General features: G+C 42.0%; 1 protein-coding gene across 7 annotated transcripts in view; it reads right to left on the bottom strand.

Annotated features, from left to right (window-relative positions):
• Window positions 1–18381, bottom strand: part of CTBP1 (C-terminal binding protein 1) — an 85044-nt gene that overhangs the window by 28252 nt on the left and 38411 nt on the right. For all 7 annotated transcript variants that reach the window (XM_029910621.1, XM_024201461.3, XM_024201462.2 and 4 more), the window contains one exon: window positions 3413–3557. In XM_029910621.1, the coding sequence (XP_029766481.1) occupies window positions 3413–3557 (145 nt within the window). The remainder of the gene's footprint in view (window positions 1–3412; window positions 3558–18381) is intronic.

Here is an 18381-nt window from a genome sequence, read left to right as displayed (position 1 = left end):
CTTTAAAAAGCTTTTGTCCTGATTAAATATTGCCTCTTCTCAGTTACTTCCATGTACTGTATGTTCGGTGACCAGATAGCAAATGTGAAAAATCAGGACAGAGGGTGGGGGGGTATTAGGAGCCTATATAAGAAAAAGCACCAAATATCGGGACTGTCCCTATAAAATCAGGACATCTGGTCACCCTAACTGTATGCGCCCTTTCTATTTACCAGCTGTGACTCCTGACAAAATTTGTGTTCAGACTGCTGATGATTCCTGTTATACATTTCAATGGAGATGAATAAGTACTTTTTTTCTTCAGCAACTACTAGGGCATTTTTCACTGTAGATATTTGTACATAAATAAAAATTAAATAAGCTGCTTCAGCTAACAAAGGACCATCCACTTTGGCTTGAGGGAATAATGACAACCTAGCTTTAATATTATGAACGTCACATCTTATGAAGCAAGAGAGACAGAACAATATTCTCTTCAGTAATAGGAACAATGTCACTAATTTGATAAATTATCATCTCAAACCCTATTTATCTACAGTGTGAATCCAAATTTCTTTATTCTGCTGGCTTGCACCTTTATTGACTTTTGAGATCAATACAAAAAAAAATTGATATAGGGAGGCCGCATAACTATTTTTCCTTTCAGTGCTGTGCGGAATCATCTGCTGAGTCACTGCTCTTAGATTTACTATGATAAAACAGCTTCCTTTGCTGGCATATCATTCTTGGCATCCTGCTAGCACGAACTGGAGTATGAATCCCAACATTGTAAAGGAAAGAGGCAAAATGAGTACCCTTGTTTAACTGGAAGGTAAAATTACGTTAAACCTATCATATTAAATGGCTTTATTTGGTTATACAAGAAAAAAGTGCCCTTTTCATGGAACAAAAATACAAATTGCATGGGACAATATGAAAATTCATAAACATATATTTTAATGCCCAGCATCTACCAAACACTGCTTTGTACAGAGTTAGAAATGTTTCATTACATGTCTGAAGAAAGAAACAAGGAACTACCACTCACCTTTCAGCTTGTTGGAGCTTTCCTTGCACATCGTACAGTTGTCCCTAGAAGGCTGTAGGGAGAAGGGTCAAGTAACCTTTCACCTAAGTTCTAGAGTTTCTTTTTCCCTTCTCCCACCTCTGAATAGTTTACTACATATAGGCAGTTGAAATAAGGAACAGCAGCAGGAGGAGAAGAACAAGGAGAAAGTGGACAAGCACAAGACTTACCATAGAGGAACAAGGGTATGGCCTTCCCACTGAGAAAACAGTACTATATTAATTATTATTATTATTGGGGGGGGGGTGCAGAATAGCTTCTGTGATTTCTTCTACACACTTTTCCCCCACACTGATCTCAGTGGTCTGGTCTACACACACACACCCTTAGAAAGCCCAAGACCTTCAGCCAAAGCCCCAGCCCTATTTGCCATCTATAGGCTCATTCCTACCTCCCTGATTACATCATCTCCTCTCAGGTTTTTCTCAGCACATAAGCAGCAACTCACAAGCTTGTGGGAAAAGTCAGATTTTTTTCAAGTTTTTCCATGGGAAACTCTTGGTTCCACCTTTTTTGTGAAATACACATCAACCAAAAATGGCAGCATGAAAAGAATGCAGCTGTAATCATATCTACAAAAATATTTTCTTCTAAAGTGAAAGAAATTCTCATGTGATCTCCACTAAGTAGGCTTCTGATAAAATACCTGGCATTTACAATAGATTATTCTGAATATTGTTGCTACTACCACAAGACCTACTTCCACAGAACATTTCATCAGCAGATGAAAGTGGTTTACAAACAGTAATTAACTCTCACATCACCTCCATGAGGTATGTATTATTTATACCAGTTCTGCAGAGGGGGAACTGAGTGACAGGTAGGTTAAGTGATTTTGCAAGTAATGGTAAGTCAGTAGTTGAATTCCAGTCACTAGCTCTAGCCAGATGGAGCTTAAAAATCAGACTTTCAACTTTCATCCAGTTTTTACTGACTAAAAAGCAAAACCGACAGTCATTTCATTGGGAGGGGACAATTTTATTCACTGAAGATAGGCATGGATCAATACCCTGGATCCTAATTTTATAGCTTAAATGAGTCTAATCAGAGCCTCAGACTTGAATGCTTAGAAATATTGCAATTTAGCATTTAGATCTGAATCAGAACATTCCCAAAGTCTGGGATGTTCAAGTTTGGACAGTTACAGAGATAGGTTTGAGTTGTGAACCTGTAACCCAGCAAGGATGCCTGCCTGCATGTACAGATCATATTCTTGCCTGGAGTCCCATTTGCTTCAGTAGGATTCTGCACAAGTAGAAACTTTTGCAGGACTGGGGTCTTAATTGTGAACCCAGAGTTAGGGTTTGGACCTAGTATTTTGCTTCAGGCCCACCTCTATGATGTAAGTTTACAAACGAACATGTCTGTGTTCATCACAATGCATATGTCTAACCTTGTTAATGTCAACTGGAGTTCAAGGTAGGTACCAAAGGGAGAACAGCCCCCTAAACATCTTCAGATCTAACTTACTCCTGAGGCATTTGTCACACTAGAAAAAAATCTATTGTAACTATGCCTAACGAGCCAAGGAAACAGGTGTTGGGTGGCGCACCCTTATTTACTAACAAACAACCCAGTACTACAACCACTTACTACTTCAGTGGGACTGACACTGCAATAAGTACTACACTAAGTAGTAAATATCTGCAGGACCTAGTCAAAAGAGACAAGAAGAAAATCTTCAGGTAATTTGTTCCCAGTTTATTCAGAAAAACTGAAGAAATAACCTGGAAACTTGTAATTTGAGAATACAGCTTTGTTTTTGACTGTTGTGAATCAAATAACAGTTCAAATCAGATTGCAGCTTTTGAATAACGGGAGAGTGAAGATCCTCTCCCCAAAATTCTCCAGCAGTTTAGTTTATTTTTCATGTAATTACAATTGATTCTTTGATAAAACTGATATGCCTGATTTGTCTACCAGGAAAAGCTTCTGAACTAGATCTTACAGTCCAAAACACAGGTACTAGACCATAGGTAATGTTTCATTTTATTTTTAGTATGCCATAATACTGACAGAATTATACATTGTGACTGGATTACAGTCTGTAGCAATTTAAATCGACAAAGTCTCCTGTTTACGGTTTTTAAAAAAGTCTGCTCTTAGTCTTGAAATGTGTCTTGAATAGGCAGACTGCCATCCTGTCACAAATCCATTATCAGTTAATTAACTAATGCTAATATCACCATAATGATTTTTGAACACTTTGATGAGAAAATTATACAGCTTATATATTATGTTAGCACAAATCATACAGCAAATGTTGATGCAAAGACTTAGATGCTATCACATTTCTGGAGGCAACTATAACATGTTCAAATAAAACAGTGTCTTTAATAATCATACCTAAATCCCCAGCAGATTTGATGTCAATGTTATCAAAACCACTGCCAATTCGGACAATTATTCGAAGTGCTTTGAATTTCTCCAGGTCTTCTCGTGTTAAAGTGATAGTGTGATACATCAGTGCACCCACTGCTTCATTTAGTACCTAGAATTTAAAAAAATAAAAATAAAAAAAAAAGAACAAACCTTGCTTTATGTAATCTGACTTTTTTTCCTTTTCATTGCATTTGGGTTTCATCATGTATTAAAATTTTGCAGGTCTGAAGGACTCTGTAATAATTACAAAAAATCAGTTTTATTTTTAAAAACTTTTCTCCAAATATTTTCAAGCATCTTGGTAGCCATGTCTTTTTTCACTATAAAATTCTGCAAAAGGGATATGCTTATTAGGAGTCCTAGTGATTTTGATGGTATATCCAAGTACTTTCCGGATGGCAAACCAATACAAGCACACAATTTAAAGCCTCAGAGGACACAGGTTGGACACCACTGCATTATATCTGGGCCTGTTCAGGCTACTGTATGGCAGTAGGGGGGAGACTGGCTGGGGGGCAGGGAAAAGTGAGAGACATTCTTTATGGAACAAGCGGCCTTTTGTTTAAACCAGTGAGCTCTGTGCATGTGTGTATTTATTTACCAGCCATGTGGTGGTAGCATCAATGTAACAAACAGGTGTGCAAGTGACTAATCTTTTTGTATTTTATTTTTAAAGTTCAGGACTCTCCTAGAGCTACGGACAATTTGGCAGGAAAACGCAAAGTCTGATGGTGATCTCCAGTAACTGTATATTATTTCACACTAACTTACTTTCTTGATGATGTTAGCACTCTTTGCACCTAGTATGCCATAAGATTAAAATAAACCATTAAAAATCATGATTAAGGAGGAAAATATTGAGCTCTCAAAAAGCAAACTAGAGAACTCTGAATTTAGACAAACAACTCCTGTGCTAATGTTAGTTATTAAAACTATTCCTGGTTGTTGGATTTCACCTGAATAAAGCTCATCTGAAGTGCATTACAAACCGTATTGTTACTAATGCAAAAAGACTAGTTACTAAGGAAGGGTCTGATGCTTTGAGAATACATGTAGAAAATACATTTAATGAAGGAGCTCACCCATTACTGAAATTACTTAAATTCATAGAAAGAAGGCGAAAATGTCGCAAATTGCACTAAAAACGAAGACATGGTTTTTCTACTTTTATATATAAAATATGTAAAAGATGAAATTATAATACAAAATAAACACATAATGCTTTAACAAAAAACAAACAAACAACAACAACAAAAACCTGTAGAAAAATCAGCCATGCTGCATGGAGCTGACTACCTTAACTAGAGCATGCATGCCAACATATATCTGTAAAGTACCATTGGGACGATGGTGATGGGTGCATTAGAAATAGATTAGTATAGCATAGCATATTATAGTATAAAGTCTGTTCTGACTGTTTTTCAGCATCTCCTGTTGTCGTAGAAATTCCTGTCGGTTCCAGCTAATCATTTTATTTCACTGTAAAGGGGTTTCTGTACGCTGTAATGTTCAGCTAAAGAAAATGAAGCTTATTCTAGGTACTGTCACATGCAGCACGAATAGTCAAAGACAAACTGATGTAATTTTATTACAAAAACATCAGCTAGTGTCAATTGCAGTAAGATAGACAGATATAAAATAGAAAGCTGGAATTTCACATAAGTTCAAATGTAGCAGTCAGAGTATTTCCTCTCTTGCTCTCTAACATGGGCTTTTTAAACTCCCTAAACTAGAAATGTGTAAAAATAGCATGGCTCCAGAAATGAAAGTGGATATAAAAAATGAAATGGCCCAAATGGTACCAATTAAGTAGATGTCCATCTGCAGTCATTCTTGCTTCCATCGGATATTTTATCCTGCCATTGTGCTTTTTCAAATAGAAAGGGTTTGTTATAAAAGGTCAGGTATAGACCCTTCTGTTACCTGCCCTCTATTATAGGCCAGTATTTATTTATTTATTTCCCTTTCGTGGCTGACACACCAATTTACTTCCATTAGAAGCTGTAGCAAACTGCCTGCTTCAAAGTCATTGTGACATTCCTCTTTGGACTGGCTCATATGGTTTGCAATCAGAACTGGGCAGCCAGGTCTTTCAGCTCCTCCTCCTCTTCCCCACACGGACTGCACCAGTATCAAAATGTATTAAGTCCTCACAGGCCTTAACAGAATCTGTGCCACAGATGTGGTGGACATTTATGTTTTAAAGAGCTTTTCAAATACTGACTTGAGTGCTGACTGTCACAGAATGTGGGGGAGTCAGGGCCCTGCACCCCCAATTCCTGCGATTCACCGTGACTCTCAGCCAGCCAGTAAAACGAAAGGTTTATTAGATGACAGGAACACAGTCCCAAACAGAGCTTGTAGGTACAACTAGGACCCCTCAATCAAGTCCCCAGAGGGGGAGGGAGCTTATCCCTCAGCTTTGGGGTTCCCTCCGTTTCCCCAGTCAGTTCAAAACTAAAACCCCTCCAGCAGTCTCCTCCAGCCACTGCCCCCGGCTCCTCCCCCGGCCTTTGTCCAGTTTCCCGGGCAAAAGGTGTCACCTGGCCCCAATTCCCCCCTGGGCTCAAGTTACATGCTCAGGTATCCTCACCCTGGTATCCCATCACCAATGCAGACAGTCTCAAAACTCCCACGCAACATTCCCAGGTCAATCCAACCCACTCCCTACTCCGTCACACTGACTACTTAGGGCTACAATTCCTCTTCGTTTTCCTAATTATTTGTAATTATACTTTAGCACTGAACTATCACAGCCATTCTGGGTAACATCAGATGTTCACCACCATAAGAGCTTTCCTTTGTAATTTTTTGAGGGGAGATAACCCTTAATGCCTCCCATTTATACAAAAATCTAAAAGCCTTAGCATAACGTGCTAAAAGCCTCAAATAACCAGGTTGGAAGCAGCATTCTGACTGACTCTGTGGATGAGGGGAAAGCAGTGGATGTGTTATTCCTTGACTTTAGCAAAGCTTTTTATACGGTCTCCCACAGTATTCTTGCCACCAAGTTAAAGAAGTATGGGATGGATGAATGGACTATACGGTGGATAGAAAGCTGGCTAGATTGTCGGGCTCAACGGCTCCATGTCTAGCCAGTTTCAAGTGGAGTGCCCCAGGGGTCGGTTCTGGGGCCAGTTTTGTTCAATATCTTCATTAATGATCTGGAGGATGGCGTGGACTGCACTCTCAGCAAATTTGCAGATGACACTAAACTGGGAGGAGTAGTAGATACGCTGGAGGGTAGGGATAGGATACAGAGGGACCTAGACAAATTAGAGGATTGGGCCAAAAGAAACCTGATGAGGTTCAACAAGGACAAGTGCAGAGTCCTGAACTTAGGACGGAAGAATCCCGTGCATTGTTACAGACTAGGGACCGAATGGCTAGGAAGCAGTTCTGCAGAAAAGGCCCTAGGGGTACAGTGGACGAGAAGCTAGATACGAGTCAACAGTGTGCCCTTGTTGCCAAGAAGGCTAACGGCATTTTGGGCTGTATAAGTAGGGGCATTGCCAGCAGATCGAGGGACGTGATCATTCCCCTCTATTCGACATTGGTGAGGCCTCATCTCGAGTACTGTGTACAGTTTTGGGCCCCACACTACAAGAAGGATGTGGAAAAATTGGAATGAGTCCAGCGGAGGGCAACAAAAATGATTAGGGGGCTGGAGCAAATGACTTATGAGGAGAGGCTGAGGGAACTGGGATTGTTTAGTCTGCAGAAGAGAAGAATGAGGGGGGATTTGATAGCTGCTTTCAACTACCTGAAAGGGGGTTCCAAAGAGGATGGATCTAGACTGTTCTCAGTGGTAGCAGGTGACAGAACAAGGAGTAATGGTCTCAAGTTGCAGTGGGGGAGGTTTAGGTTGGATATTAGGAAAAACTTTTTCACTAGGAGGGTGGTGAAGCACTGGAATGGGTTACCTAGGGAGGTGGTGGAATCTCCTTCCTTAGAGGTTTTTAAGGTTAGGCTTGACAAAGCCCTGGCTGGGATGATTTAGTTGGGAATTGGTCCTGCTTTGAGCCGGGGGTTGGACTAGATGACCTCCTGAGGTCCCTTCCAATCCTGATATTCTATGATTCGGGACGTAACGTAAACCTCAACCCTTATTTTTCTTTGTCTGGTGATCATATATTGCTGGATTCTGCTCAAACCCCATTGTAGTCAGCAGAAAGATTCCCATTGGCTTCAATGGGCTTTGGATCAGACCCAGAGTACAGAGTGAGAATACAATCAGCTAGGGCTCATCAGACAACCCAGGACTTCATCTGAGCCATATTACGGGGATAAGACAAACACTTTTCTTTTTTTGCAATTTTGCAATGTTTTTTCAAATGATTATTTTATACTTTTTGGGATATAAACTAATATTAAAAATACTGTTAAAGCATCACCAGAGAGTAATGCATTTCACTTGGTCTACAGGCAGTAACCATGCTAAAGCAGCATTCCAAGATTGATGTGATATTGACAGTATAGCTTTCAGTGGACACCAGGGGTTTCACAAAGAAAGAGAGAGAGAGAGAAAAAAAAAGCAAGATTTACATTTTGAATGTGAAGAGTGCTCCAGATCTTGCCCTGGTTATTTGTGGCATCAGTATATTTATTCTACAGTTATTTGATTTGGGTATTTGTTATTTGTAGGTTGCATTTAATTCAAAATTTATGATCAGCCAATCTGTAATTACAGCAAGACAACGACAAAACATGTAAAGCACCTGTAATGGCCAGCAGAGTGACCTCACCGCACATTAAGTGGCGGAGGCCGTTTTCTGGATTGCTGGAAAAGGTGTGTGCCTCTTTAAGGGCGAGAGAGTCAGGGAGTGACTTTCTGCTACCGCTGCAGACCAGCTCAGTGTGGGGATGCTGCGGCTGCATGGATCTACTTAGCCCCTCTCCCCAGGTGACCGGAAAAAAGGGGGGACTATATAGGTCCACGCAGCTGCAAGAAATGCCCTCTTGTACCTGGACCAGGCAGAGCAGCACCCACCCTCCCATGCTTGGAAGCGGTGAAATACCAGGTTTGGTCAGGATCCACAGAGGGCAATGCACGTGTCATTCCTTTTTCAGGGGGGGGAGGGGGCTGGGAAAGAATTTCCCCCTCACCATCAGTTTGGGCAAGCGGAAGTGTGTGTGTGTGTGGGGGGGGGGGGGCGCCTTCCACACAGCAGGTTCGGGGGGACTTAGTTGGGTGAATATGAAACAGGAATAGGCTATGATGTCACAACTCATTATGTAAACATGGACAGATGTCCAGTGCAGGTACTCCATAGGGACGGGATACAGGGCTGAGATCAAATGAGTTGGTAAAGGATTTAAAGGAGGTATTCTTTAAAGGAGCAGAAACGGGGTGGTGGTGTTCGGGGCTCCTACGACTAGTACGGCAGAGAGCCAACCCCACCCTTTATATTCTCCCTTAACCCTCTTCCCCCTTAATCGGGGGAGGGTGGTAGGGAAGGGGGATGGAGCTGCAGGTTGGCTGGGGTCCACAATGGGAAAGGGGGATGGCTGACGGAAGCCCCCTGGGTGTTTATTGAAATGATTTTGGAATTACCTGCACTGTACACTTTTATCTGCAGGGTACTCCCAGATATTTAAGAATAAAGTTGCGGCCTAATTAAACCACATCCAGTGTCTCCTGTCCTTCTTCCAGCATATCTGGACAATGGTGCAATAGCTCAGAATAAACTTAACATTACAAAAAGTGTCAAGAAGCACTACCCATGCAAGCAGGACCTGATAGATTACCAAACAACCTGTTCGTTTGTGTTGCCTTTTTATGGTTTCAGTTTCCCAACAAAAAAAACTAACATCAGAATGTTGATTTCAAATATAGATCTCTGCAGTGCGTTTCACTGCCAATAATCCACTTGCCCAATGGTATAACTTTATGCTGTAAGGACCTAAACTAATGCTCACTGACTTCTGTTGATTAGTGGCACTACTTTAGGCCCTAAAAATTGTTGCACTTAATTCAAACTATATGCACATATATACACCCCCGCACAACACACATTATGTTATATATAACATTAAAAAAAGCCTGCCTTTATGCTCTCATGTTTACAACATAGTAAAGACTTAAAATTTCTATGGTAGATTTAAAAAAAAAAAAAAAAACACACCAAAACAATTTGCCTAAATTAAACAGGGCTGGCCTTACCATGAGGCGAACTGAGGCAGCCGCCTCAGGTGCCAGATTCGGGGGGGGGGAGAAGGGGCGCCACTAGGACCCAGAGTGTAGAAAATTGTGTCTGCTGCTGGTGGATATGTATTCTCTCTGCTCTAGATGCACAGAGATGGTGGAGTGCTGTGCTGGAGGGCACAAGAGACATAACAGGCAGGCAGGAGAAAAGGTGAGAGGGAATAACAGAAAGCAGCAGGAGCTGCAGGGAGAGAGGAGGAGGAGCCTCTTATGTACCTCTCTAGCACCCCCAGGAGCCTGAGTGTTGAGAGCCACTATAGCTGGCACAGTACAGTCTTACAGGTGTGACAAAGTTCCTCCTCTATCTTGGTGGGTCCTGCGCTTATTGGCAGATTTTCTTGCCTCAGAGATTCACCATGTGGGTTGGGGAACCGCCCAGAGACCTTCCCCTCTGGGAGAGCCCACAGTCCAGGTCAATTGGGAGGTTTGGGGGGAACCCGGGCCCGCCCTCTAGTCCGGGTTCCAGCTCAGGGCCCTGTGGACTGCAGCTGTCTATAGTGCCTCCTGTAACAGCTGCATGACAGCTACAACTCCCTGGGCTACTTCCCCGTGGCCTCCTCCAAATACCTTCCTTATTCTCACCACAGGACCTTCCTCCTGGTGTCTGATAACGCTTGTGCTCCTCAGTCCTCCAGCAGCACACCCTCTCACGCTCAGCTCCTTGCGCCTCTTGGTCCCAGTTCCTCACACTCCCGCCACAAACTGAAGTGAGCTCCTTTTTAAAACCCAGGTGCCCTGATTAGCCTGCCTTAATTGATTCTAGAAGCTTCTTCTTAATTGGCTTCAGGTGTCCTAATTAGCCTGCCTGCCTTAACTGGTTCTAGCAGGTTCCTGATTACTCTAGTGCAGCCCCTGCTCTGGTCACTCAGGGAACAGAAAACTACTCATCTAGTGACCAGTATATTTGCCCTCTACCAGACTCCTGTACCCCACTGGTCTGGGTCTGTCACACAGGTCAGATGAGGGATCAACTCCAAAGGCTGTTCCGGAATATATGTGCACAAATAAGATGACCACCCTCTTTCCAAATGCTTTTGTTGCTCTGCACATACTTCTAACGCTTCCTGTAACAGTTGCCAGTGGAGAACCTACCTTCTCCAAGCTGAAGTTAATAAAAACACATCTACACTCCACCATGACACAGGAGAGGCTGGTCGGCCTTGCAACCATCTCAATAGAGCATGAGCTGGCCCAGACTGTGGACCTTCAGCAAGAAGCAGTTCAAACCTTTGCAGCCAAGAAGGCACAAAAAGCACCACTTTGATTATTCAAACAGATAAAAAAATCCAGTGTTTACTATGCAGACAAGAAAAGTTACATTCGCTGTTCAGGCGTTTGAAAGTTAAGTGTTACTTAAAATTTTTGAACAAGGCATTTAAAGTTGTCAGTTCTCCTTTATTGGGGTAGGTAGCAGAGCAGTACCATGAGAGGAGCAGAACAGGAAGAAGGCAGAATTGAAACCTTTCAAAGTTTTGGCCCATGCAAGGGGGTATGGGGGCGTCATTTGAGCTCCCCGCCTCAGGTGCTAAAATGTTGTGATCATCTATGGTGGCCTTTAACTATAGAAATTAAACCACTGCTTCAATCCCAGAAATAATTGACAGTCCATGCAACTGCTTTATCACTGTAGTCAATCTTAGATCACAGTCTCTTAGTACACTTTTCCCTTAGTACACTTTCTCTGGTGTTTAAAATAAAAAAAGCCCTCGGTTTTTAAGGAAAGTTCTTTTCAGGCTACATAGTTTGTATGCATGGATTCACTTGTGTTTTCTAATAATAAATCTAGAATTATTTAACATTTAAACTCAGTCTATTAGAAATGCAAGCTGGATTGAAACCATCTTCACTGGAAGAGTCATTATGCCATGAATGTCACTGACAATAACATATCAACACAGTAAGCATGGTCTTAAAAAAATAAAATACATAAAAAATAAACAGAGATGCAGAAAAGAGAAATCATTATAATAATCACAATCATTTTTGAAGCACAAGTGATCCATCACTAGTATGGTATTGAAAGGAGCAGTGAGATGCTTGCTGATAACCAACTACATTACAGACTCTAAGCTGTCTGCAAGGTTGATATCTTGCTTCTTGGGCATGGCAGCACTTTTAAGAGTTTTGACTTTTTACACTGGCAGTCTGCCCTGGTGCACAGTGTTTCACAAGATCTGCAATGTTAGCACATGCAAATGTGACTGCGGCTGGAATTTAGGGGTCACTTGCTGTTGGGATGCACCACATAACCAGGGTGACCAGATGTCCCAATTTTATAGGGACAGTCCTGATATTTGGGGCTTTTTTTAACATGAGCTCCTATTACCCCTCACCCCCGTCCCGTTTTTTCACACTTGCTATCTCGTCACCCTACACATAACACCTAATCTGACTAGATTTACTAAACTTTCTTATAACTGTTAAAAATCTTTCATTGGGGCCTGATCCAAAGCCCAGTGAAGTTAATTTAAAGGCTCCCATGAACTTCAGTGGGCTCTGGATCAGATCCAAGGTGAAAATTCACCCAGCAATATAGATAGAGGTCATGGAAGATCCCCAATATAGCAAAATCAGAGGTTCCACTTTGGTCCAGATATGGAGACTGACTCCAAGCCCTCCCTGTGGGTTGGAGGGTGGTTTCCAACCCCCTAAGCTATTTTCTCACCCTTAAGGTGCCAAAGGGCTCATTTCCCCTTGAGGAATTGAAAACAAAACTTTTAAATATGTAAGGTTTCAAAATAAATCCACTCTTCTTTCTCCATTTTTAAAAATCATTATGCTTTCTTTGTTTGCTAATTTCTAAAGTATTTATGGCTCAAAGAAGGGTCAGCTACCACTCAGCTCGTATTCTTCTAGTTTTTAATCCTGCAGTAAAATTATACTACAGTATCTGTGATATCAAAGTAAACATCAATGATGTTATAAGTGCAAGATTATGGCTTCAATGTAGAATCAAAGCGAAGAAGCTGGCAGTGGAGTAAAATGCTTTTATTCATACACGAATATAAGATAAAGAGCAAATCAAAGAAAAATCATTTATCAGGTCCTCAAGGAATCCATCTCAAAGCACTTGGAGGAGAGGAAGGTGATCAGGAACAGTCAACATGGATTCATCAAGGGCAAGTCATGCCTGACCAACCTGATTGCCTTCTATGATGAGATAACTGGCTCTGTGGATATGGAGAGAGCGGCGGACATGATATACCTTGACTTTAGGAAAGCTTTTGATATGGTCTTCCATAGTATTCTTGCCAGCAAGTTAAAGAAGTATGAATTGGATGAATGGACTAGAAGGTGGATAGAAAGCTGGCTAGATGGTCGGGCTCAATGGGTAGTGATCAATGGCTCAGTGTCTAGTTGGCAGCCGGTATCAAGCGGAGTGCCCCAGGGGTCAGTCCTGGGGCTGGTTTTGTTCAACATCTTTATTAATGATCTGGATGAGGGGGTGGATTGCACCCTCTGCAAGTTCACGGATGGCACTGGGGGGGGGGGGGGGAGAGATACCATAGAGGGTAGGGATAGGGTCCAGAGTGACCTAGACAAATTGGAGGATTGGGCCAAAAGAAATCTGATGAGGTTCAACAAGGACAACTGCAGAGTCCTGCACTTAGGATGGCAGAATCCCATGCACTGCTACAGGCGGAGGACTGACTGGCTAAGCAGCAGTTCTGCAGAAAAGGACCTGGTGATTAAAGTGGATGAGAAGCTGGATATGAATAAACAGTGTGCCCTTGTTGCCAAGAAGGCTAACGGCATATGGGGGGGAGGGATAGCTCAGTGGTTTGAGCATTGGCCTGCTAAACCCAGGGTTGTGAGTTCAATCCTTGAGGGGGCCACTTAGGGATCTGGGGCAAAATCAGTACTTGGTCCTGCTAGTGAAGGCAGGGGGCTGGACTCAATGACCTATCAAGGTCCCTTCCAGTTCTAGGAGATAGGATATCTCCATTAAAAAAAAAAAAATATTGGGCTGCATTAGTAGGAGCACTGCCAGGAGATTGAAGGAAGTGATTATTCCCTTCTATTCAGCAGTGGTGAGGCCACATCTAGAGTATTGGTCCAGCTTTGGGCTCTCCACTACCGAAGGGATGTGGACAAAATTGGAGCGAGTCCAGCGGAGGGCAACGAAAATGATCAGGGTGGTGGGGGACATGACTTATGAGAAGAGGCTGAAGGAACTGGGCTTATTCAGTCTGCAGAAGAGAAGAGTGAGGGGGGATTTGATAGCTGCCTTTAAACTATCTGAAGGTGGGTTCCAAAGAGGATGGAGCTAGGCTGTTCTCAGTGGTGGCAGATGACAGAACAAGGAGCAACAGTCTCAAGTTGCAGTGGGGGAGGTCTAGGTTGGATATTAGGAAAAACTATTTCACTAGGAGGGTGGGGAAGCACTGGAATGGGTTACCTAGGGAGGTGGTGGAATCTCCATCCTTAAATGTTTTTAAGGTCCGGCTTGACAAAGCCCTGGCTGGGATGATTTAGTTGGAGTTAGTCCTGCTTTGAGCAGGGGGTTGGACGAGATGACCTCCTGAAGTCTCCGCCAAACCTAATCTTCTATGATTCTATGACACAGTAGAATAATACTAGCAACATCTAGTTTTTTATTGTATATTGTTTAAATGTTCGCTCCACTATGAAAGCTCTCCTTTGAGATAATTTTAGCTCAAATCATAAGAAATGTTTTTTTTTTAAATTTCTACCTTGAAAACAATCATTACATATTTCTGAGTCCTATAAAAATGGAATTCAACCGAACGTTAACCTTTTAAACTTCTTGTGCTTTTAAATTAAACCAAAAATAGGAAATGTAACATTTTGGTAAGTGACCTTATTTTGTGCTTTTGACTGGAGCAGTGAGATGCAACAGTTGCTTTCAGCAAGATTTTGATGCTTGAATTGTATGCTATGTGATATAATAAAAGTCTCCTTTCCAAGGGAGCATGCAACTCTTATTAACTTTACTGAGAATTATGTGCATACACTATAAGGAAAACCAGAGGTGATTTGGTTATTTGATTTTCAGCATAGCAGTCCAGTGAGTCAAAAAATCCAATATCTAGTAGCCTATCTAGGTAGCAAGACATATGATAATGCATAGTTAAAAAAAAGTGAAGTGTATTCAGTTTGAACTGAATCCTGAACCCCAGTCCACAATATAAACTTTGTTTTGAAGATGTGATAAATCAGTCCTTACTGCTGCCATCCCACCTTCCTTTCTGTGACCTGAAAATTTGTGGGGATGACTTAATTTCCAACTCTTTTTGCTTGGCCTAGATTGTTTTACTAGTTTCATATCTCACATGCTCTGAGGGCTTCCCTTTGGCACTACAAAAAGCACCCTGAGCTGTAGACTGTAACACAATGATTGCGAAGCCCAAGAACAGTAAAAAAGTTGAACTCAGGGAGTTCTAGGCACCACAAAAGCACTAGGGATCGGCTTGACTCTGTAATTCTTTTAACGGGTACACAAGACAAATCGTGAAAGTGGCTGGTAACAGAGAACTCAGAGGTGTCATGTATGCCAGAAAAGAGGTATTAATGGCAAACAGAACTGAATGGGAAGGGGGCTCTTGGAACTGGGAGAGAAGGGACAGGTTGCAGGTCTACAGAACAGGTTGGACGGAGGGTGTACTGCAACTGTGAAGGAAGGGGATATTGCATGAGCCTGGAGTATAAGAATGTGAGCAATGTAGCCTTCTGTGTGGTAGAAGAGAGGGGAGAAAGGGGAAGAATGCTGAATGACCCAGGTAGGAGATAAGGAAGCTCAGAGATTCAGGTAATGTTTTGAAAGAATCTTTGGATGCTTGGATATTTGGATAACCAAACCCAAAGTATTTTAAGTTAACCCACCACAAATTATATTCAGTGAAATCACCTACTCCAGGGACGGAGAAAACCCAACAGTTTAATGGAGATTGTGGTTGAATACAGGTGGAGCAGTGTTATATTTTGTACCTTTGGGAACACTTTGGGATGGTTTCATTAGAGCAGAGACCACCTAAAAGGCATATTTCGCTGCATAAAGAAATTAGACAATTAGTTACTGTGAATAAGAGCAATAAAAGTTCTGTTACAGATTTGTTTAATGAGCAATGGCTTAAAATCATTTTTACATCTGAGTGTGACTGAACGGAGCCTCCCTAATTGGATGCAAGGACTCTAGGTCCCAATTATCACACATTCCATATTACTTGGTTTGAATAAAACACTGCCTTTGGCAAAAACATGCTTCTTAACTCCACACAGTCATTGTTTAGACAAGACTTTGTTCTCTGTACTGGTGAGAAAACTCAACATTTACAATAACATGCAACTCAGAAATCAATGTTTAAACATGCTGACTGACTGTCTTCCCAGCAGCAGTGATCCATGATGGTTAGTGAACATGGGGTAAAAAACTGAAACAGAAAATTCCGGTGTGCTGTTCTGCCGTATATATATTAACAATCTCTGAACAAACGTAATGAGTTTTCCAACCTCACATTGCAGCTGTGCTTTAAAAAAAGCCTTGGGACACGGTCAGTAAATGTGGCATATTTTTCAGGAGGTGTGAAGCCTCCACTACTTCACTATCCTACCTGTCCTCTCAGGCCCGCCTACAGCAATTCCAGGCCCCAGGGGCAGGGCCATCCCTAGGATGGTGTGAGGCCCGGGCCAGAATTGATGTATCTGTCACTTCTGGGACCGACCGCGCTGGCCGATCGCGCACCCCGCAGGGCCCAGAGAGTTTGCCCCGATTCGCCGCACCCTGGGACGGCTCTGCCCAGGGCAGAACAGCCAATGGGCCCCCTAGAAAGACCTGACATTTGGGCGGTGCTGCGCCTGCGCTGGCTGATGCCCAGTGAGCTGCCAGCTGCACTGCTGGGCACACCCTTCTGACACGGCCAGGGCTTCCACATGGCCGCCCGGCTGCCTTCGCTGCCGCTGGTACCACCCCGCACGCGCCTAGGAGTCTTGCAGCCCACCCGGGCGATTTAAAAAGGCCCGGGACTCCCAGCCGCTGCCGCGATAGCAGCAGCTGGGAGTCCTGAGCCCTTTTAAATTGTCCGGGTCCCTCAGCAATTGTCCCCTTTGTCCCCATCCCATTCCCCTCTTCCCCGTCGGCAGCCCTGTGTCCTCCAAAGTAGCAACCATGGGGGTTTATGGTTCAGTGTTTTGAACATGAGAGTTTTGAAGTATCAGGAACACAGAGTTCTAATACCAGCTCATACACTTGTGGTCTTGAACTAGGCACTTAAAACTAAAGTACAGAAGTTATCTGTAAAATGGGAATGATAATATCCACAACCTCATACCGGTGTTGTGAGGATTACTTAGATTATGTAAAGTGACCTGTCCAAGAGAAGCACTATAGAAGAACTATTTTCAATCATTACAGTTGAAAACTACTAGATTTGAAACTTTTTTCTGGTTTGAGAGGTTTTTCCTATATTAGTGTATGGGGAATAACAGGAGAATGGGTAAAGTCTGGTAATGTTTGCCCATTGTTTATTATTAACATCCTGCTTTCCCCACATACAGACTGCCCTCCAATCCTGTTGCTTTTCCCTCACTATCTGCTCTAAAATCTTCCCCTCACACTGTTACACCTCTGATCTTCACCCTGCTTTCATAGCAGACCCTTATATCTTTCAAAAAACAAGTAATATATGAAACAGAAATTCTGTTTTTATTGAGAAAAATGCTTTTTTTGAGATCAGTAAATTACTCCCTTTTCCCTGGGTTTCTATCATCTCTCCCTCTTCCTTCCTTTCCTCCATACCCTAAAATGGTCTGAAGTAAATACTTCTTTAGCATCAGGGTACGGTAGATGTGAAAAAAATACATATTTTGAACAACAGAATAATTTAGTGGCGCAGAGTGACAGTTGTTAGTATGGCCAGAAATCTGAATTTAAAGCATGAAACAATTATTGGACTGTTCAGCAAATCACCTTGTAATTTTCTTTATTTTAAGACTTTTTTTTAAAAAATGGAAATACTGAAATATTGGGTTACATTTAAGATATAAACTTCATAGGCAACATTAACTCCATCCTAATATTGTGCTGTGTGAGAATTTAGTTTTTAAACATTGTGAGAGAAATATTTTTTGCTTGTAAAGCATCATGCATAAATAAAGTGCAATGTAAATAATAATATGGATACTTTAGAGCATGATTCTGAGAGGTGCTGAGCTCCCTCTTGTCCCACTGAAGACAATGGAAATAAAGGATGCTCCACACCATGCAGTACTGGGCTCTGAATAAGTGACAATTAATTTCAGTGTTCCTATGGAGCTTCAAATTGGGATTTGTTACATAAACCCAACATGTGAACTTTGACCTTTCCATCAGAGGTCACCAAAGGTCAAGAATTCAGTCACCGAAGTGCCCTTTTGAAGCTATAAATTTGAAACAAGTGCCCCTTTCAGCTACGATTTTGAACTTCTGAATGCTCATTCCGTCTGGACCACGGATTAGAACAAATACATTTGATATTTCTCTGAAAGGTCATCAGTCCAACAATTTATACAAATTATATTAATTTCTTCTGTGAGGTGTTTTTGTTGGGTAGGAGACTTCCAATTTGGAGAAATTAAGGGCATTATAGGTCAATGATTCTATTGGTTGGATTTTAGTTAAGAAATCACTTGAAGGTATGATGGCTGCAGGTGCCAACATAAACAACCACGTCCACCTGAAGGGTGGACTGCTGTTATCTAGAAAAAAAAAAAAAAATCAATCAATCTAAAG

This window comes from Terrapene carolina, unplaced genomic scaffold (assembly GCF_002925995.2).
Source record: "Terrapene carolina triunguis isolate 2854851 unplaced genomic scaffold, T_m_triunguis-2.0 Scaffold66, whole genome shotgun sequence".
Lineage (NCBI taxonomy): Eukaryota > Metazoa > Chordata > Testudines > Emydidae > Terrapene > Terrapene triunguis.
The sequence above is the reverse complement of the archived record's forward strand: the minus strand, read 5'-3'. Positions and strand labels throughout refer to the sequence as shown.